This window comes from Ammospiza nelsoni, chromosome 25, assembly GCF_027579445.1.
Source record: "Ammospiza nelsoni isolate bAmmNel1 chromosome 25, bAmmNel1.pri, whole genome shotgun sequence".
In the NCBI taxonomy this organism is placed as follows: domain Eukaryota; kingdom Metazoa; phylum Chordata; class Aves; order Passeriformes; family Passerellidae; genus Ammospiza; species Ammospiza nelsoni.
The window spans coordinates 1,263,218-1,266,971 of NC_080657.1; the positions used below are offsets into that span (position 1 = coordinate 1,263,218).

Genomic DNA, 3,754 nt, shown 5'->3' on the forward strand with positions numbered 1-3,754 from the left:
TGTGGGGCTTTCAGTGGAGGGGTTTTGTATTAAATCTCTACATGTGACAGATTTTCTTGTAGCCTCTGTGCGTGTGTCATTAAACTCAACCCCTTGGTGCCATCTCAGCACTGCTTTGAGTATATCCATTATGAAATCGCTCCACCTGTGGGTGCATGGGAAGTCAGGACATGCTCCACACATTAAAATGACCCTGCAAATCAGGAATTCTCACAGGTAAATGTAGTCACAAATCTGGCTCTTTCTGTGTAAGCCTTCTTTAAAATTACCTACTAAAAAAGGGTGGTGAGTTGGTAAGAAGAAGCTGAGCTTGTGACTTGTGTCTCTATTTAAATAGAATGAAAAGTTAACTCAGAGAGGTCACCCACCCCTGGGATAAGGCTCTGTTTGAATTAAGCAATCTAATTGCAAGGCACATCTAATGAAAGTCTTCCAAAATCAACAGTCAGGCCTGCACAGACAGCAAGGAACTTCTCAAGGGCTGGAGTGAGTGAAGAAATCCTTGTGTAGTTGGTGAGAAGAAAAAATAACACATCCTATTTGCTTCCTGCATTCACTCTCCCAGCAATGTTCCCTGTTTCATCTTTTATCTTCTATTAAAATAAAAAGTAAAAAGAAGCTGAGTTTAGTTCAATTCCATTAGATGCACATCACTGACATCTGCTGGATAAAGTCATCACTCATGTCCCACTCCAACATGATTTTGCCTGTCCTCAATGGGAGGCCCCCAATTTTAAAAGAAATAGAATGATTTTATTCATTCTATTTTATTCATTCATTAAGGTTCACAGCAGAGAACATTGTTATAATTAGGAAGTTCCTGCTGTACAACACCAATCACCTTGATCTACTGTAATTTTATCTGAAGAATTCTACCCAAGTCACAGAGAATGTGTTAAACACTGAAGTTGTGAATAAAAAGCAAACAAATGAAGCTGCACTGCAACACTTTCCAACAAGGCTGGACACGAGGTCAGTACCCCACAACAAACACAGCACCCCAGCCCTCAAGGTAAGAGCAGCATGAACGAGAGGTTATGATCATTAAGAACAAATAACTGATTAATGATTGCTGTTCCCAGTTAATAATTAGCCCTCTGCCAATCTGGGCTGGCCCCTGTGCTTCCATAAAGAGCATCCCCGTGGGCAGGGGCAGCCCTTGCTGTGTCCCACCATGGCATTCACTGGCACCTGGAACATCTACGCTCAGGAGAACCTCGAGGCCTTCCTCAAGGCTCTGGGTAAGTGCCTCCTCCTCCTCCTCAGCCACTGCCAGCACAGCTCTGACTGCTGTGTTCCCATGGATTTGTCCTTTTCCTTCTGGGACAAACTGCCCTGCTTGGTTCAGTCTGTTTGATTGAATTTGGATGGGAAAAGAAGCTGAAAGTTATAATAGATAATATATATAATATATATAATAATTATATGTAATATATATTATCAACTATCTACTATGTAATATATAATATGTAACATATAACATATAACATATCATATAATATATAATATATAATATATAATATATAATATATTATATATTATATATTATATATTATATATTATATATTATATATTATATATTATATATTATATGTAACATATAAGATATAATATATAACATATAATATATGACATATAATATATATTGATGCAGAAATGTTACAGGTAACCCCCAAAGAAGAGTTGTTGTGTTGATTATCTGTAATTTATTAACATATATAACTAGAAAAAGCCATCAATGATTTATTCAGCCTCCCAATTATTGTACAGAAGCTGTTCCTGCAGCACAAATGCTGTCAGTAATCTGGGAATAATTAACACCTAGAAGTGGTCAGAAACCTGGCAGTGCTTATCAAGTGTGATAATGTCAGTAATCTCTGGGTGATTATAAATCTAATCTGAGAGGATTAGGAGGTGCTACACCAATAAATGTGCACTTACCTTTGCCAAAAGGTTCCTGTTGGGGTTTTGAAGAGGAAATAGGAGATATTCAGGAGAGGAAGATCCAGGTCCAGTTGGCTACACCAATAAATGTGCACTTACCTTTGCCAATAAAACATTCCTGTTGGGTTGTGAACAGTAAATAGGAGATATTCAGTGGAGTAAGATCCAGTTCCAGTTGGAAAGCCTGGTCTGACAGCGTGACAAAACCAACCCCTCTCCTGGTGACAATGACACCTCCAAATCATGCCAGGGACACCCCAAAAAGGGAGTGTGAGCTTCTCCCAGTGTTCCAGCTCTGACTGGACAGATAATCCCCCAACTCCCCGGGAGAATAAAGTAATGCACACGTGGTTCTTTTCATGGAGAATCATCACCCCATGGGCAGCCCTTAGGAGAAGAAACTGCATAATGTGACACATCACCAGATATCACACCAAAACCTAACCAGACTGGAAGGAATGGAACAAAAAAACCATAGAGAAGAGAGGAATCCAAACCAGGATTTGTCTTTTAACTTGGACATCACCTTCCAATACTGGTTTGGATTTCTGTGCCTTTGTTGGAAGGCACAATTTGCTATTTTGCTATTTCCATAACAAAAGTCCTGTTTTGCCTGTTTTTGCAGGGTTGCCAGATGACACCATCAAAATGGCCAAAGATATTAAGCCTGTAGTTGAAATACAACAAAAAGGCAATGATTTTGTTGTGACATCCAAAACACCCAACAAATCTGTAACCAACTCATTTACACTGGGCAAGGAGGCTGACATCACCACCATGGATGGCAGGAAGCTGAAGGTAAAGCATTCCTAGAACAGGACATCTTTATTTATCCCTAAACCTCAGTTTGTGTGTGAGCGGAATTTGTTTGTACCAGTTCAATTTGCAAATATTTCTACCACTTTAACAAACAGAAATGTTCTTAAAACTCCTATTCAAATGCTCTCCAGTTCAAATTAACAGCTGTCATTATGAAACAGGAGTGTAATTTATTTCCTATTAGTCCTCTACTTACTGGAATTGAATGCCAAAATCTAATTTTTAAAAATGTTTTTTAAATGTCCCAACAGTGCACTGTGAACTTGGTCAATGGGAAGCTGGTGTGCAAATCAGACAAATTCTCTCATGAGCAGGAAGTAAAAGGAAATGAAATGGTGGAGGTAAGTGCAAATAAGTGAAAATAAAGGCACTTGCAGAAAAATGCTGAAGGAAAAAATGTTGGCTAGCTCAGAGTGTTTACAGAGTGGATAAAGACTGCTCTAAGCAGCACAAAAAACTGCAACTTTTCCTTCATGCAAATGTTGTACATATATTTTAGTGTTGTACACATATTTACAGGCAGGTGCTGTGACTGTGTTTTCTTGTGGACTAGGATGGATTTATGCATTAATTACAGACACTTCTGACACTTAGCTATAAAAATGTGTATTTGTCTCCACAGACTATAACATATGGTGGAGTAACACTTGTCAGAAGAGGCAAGAAAGCCTAAAGACAGATCCTCCTGTGTGACACCTTTACATACCTGAAATAAAGTGCACTTTCCACAAGGTGTGAGCTCTGTTTTATCTGAACAAACAGCACAGGAAATCGTGATGATTTCTGCTCTCCTTTCTCACAGCAGTCCCTTGTTACAGGACTGTGTTTTCCCCTCTGTCCTCAGTGACAGAAATTTGCCTCCCAGACAATCCGACCTGGATAAATCACACAGCTCCAGCTCAGCACAGTAATCCTTGGGAGCAGCCAAAAGCTACAGAAATGCTCCTTGATTTCTCACACACAGACTGAACACACTCAGCTTTAATTCCTG

At 39.2% G+C, this 3,754-nt stretch overlaps 1 protein-coding gene across 1 annotated transcript; it reads left to right on the forward strand.

Moving 5' to 3' along the window:
• Window positions 1–1,058: 1,058 nt before the first annotated feature.
• Window positions 1,059–3,494, forward strand: LOC132083860 (fatty acid-binding protein, liver-like). The gene is made up of 4 exons (XM_059488789.1): window positions 1,059–1,241; window positions 2,570–2,742; window positions 3,015–3,104; window positions 3,386–3,494. The coding sequence occupies exons 1-4, from the start codon at window positions 1,175–1,177 to the stop codon at window positions 3,434–3,436; spliced, it is 381 nt and encodes a 126-aa protein (XP_059344772.1). The 5' UTR covers window positions 1,059–1,174; the 3' UTR covers window positions 3,437–3,494.
• Window positions 3,495–3,754: the final 260 nt, after the last annotated feature.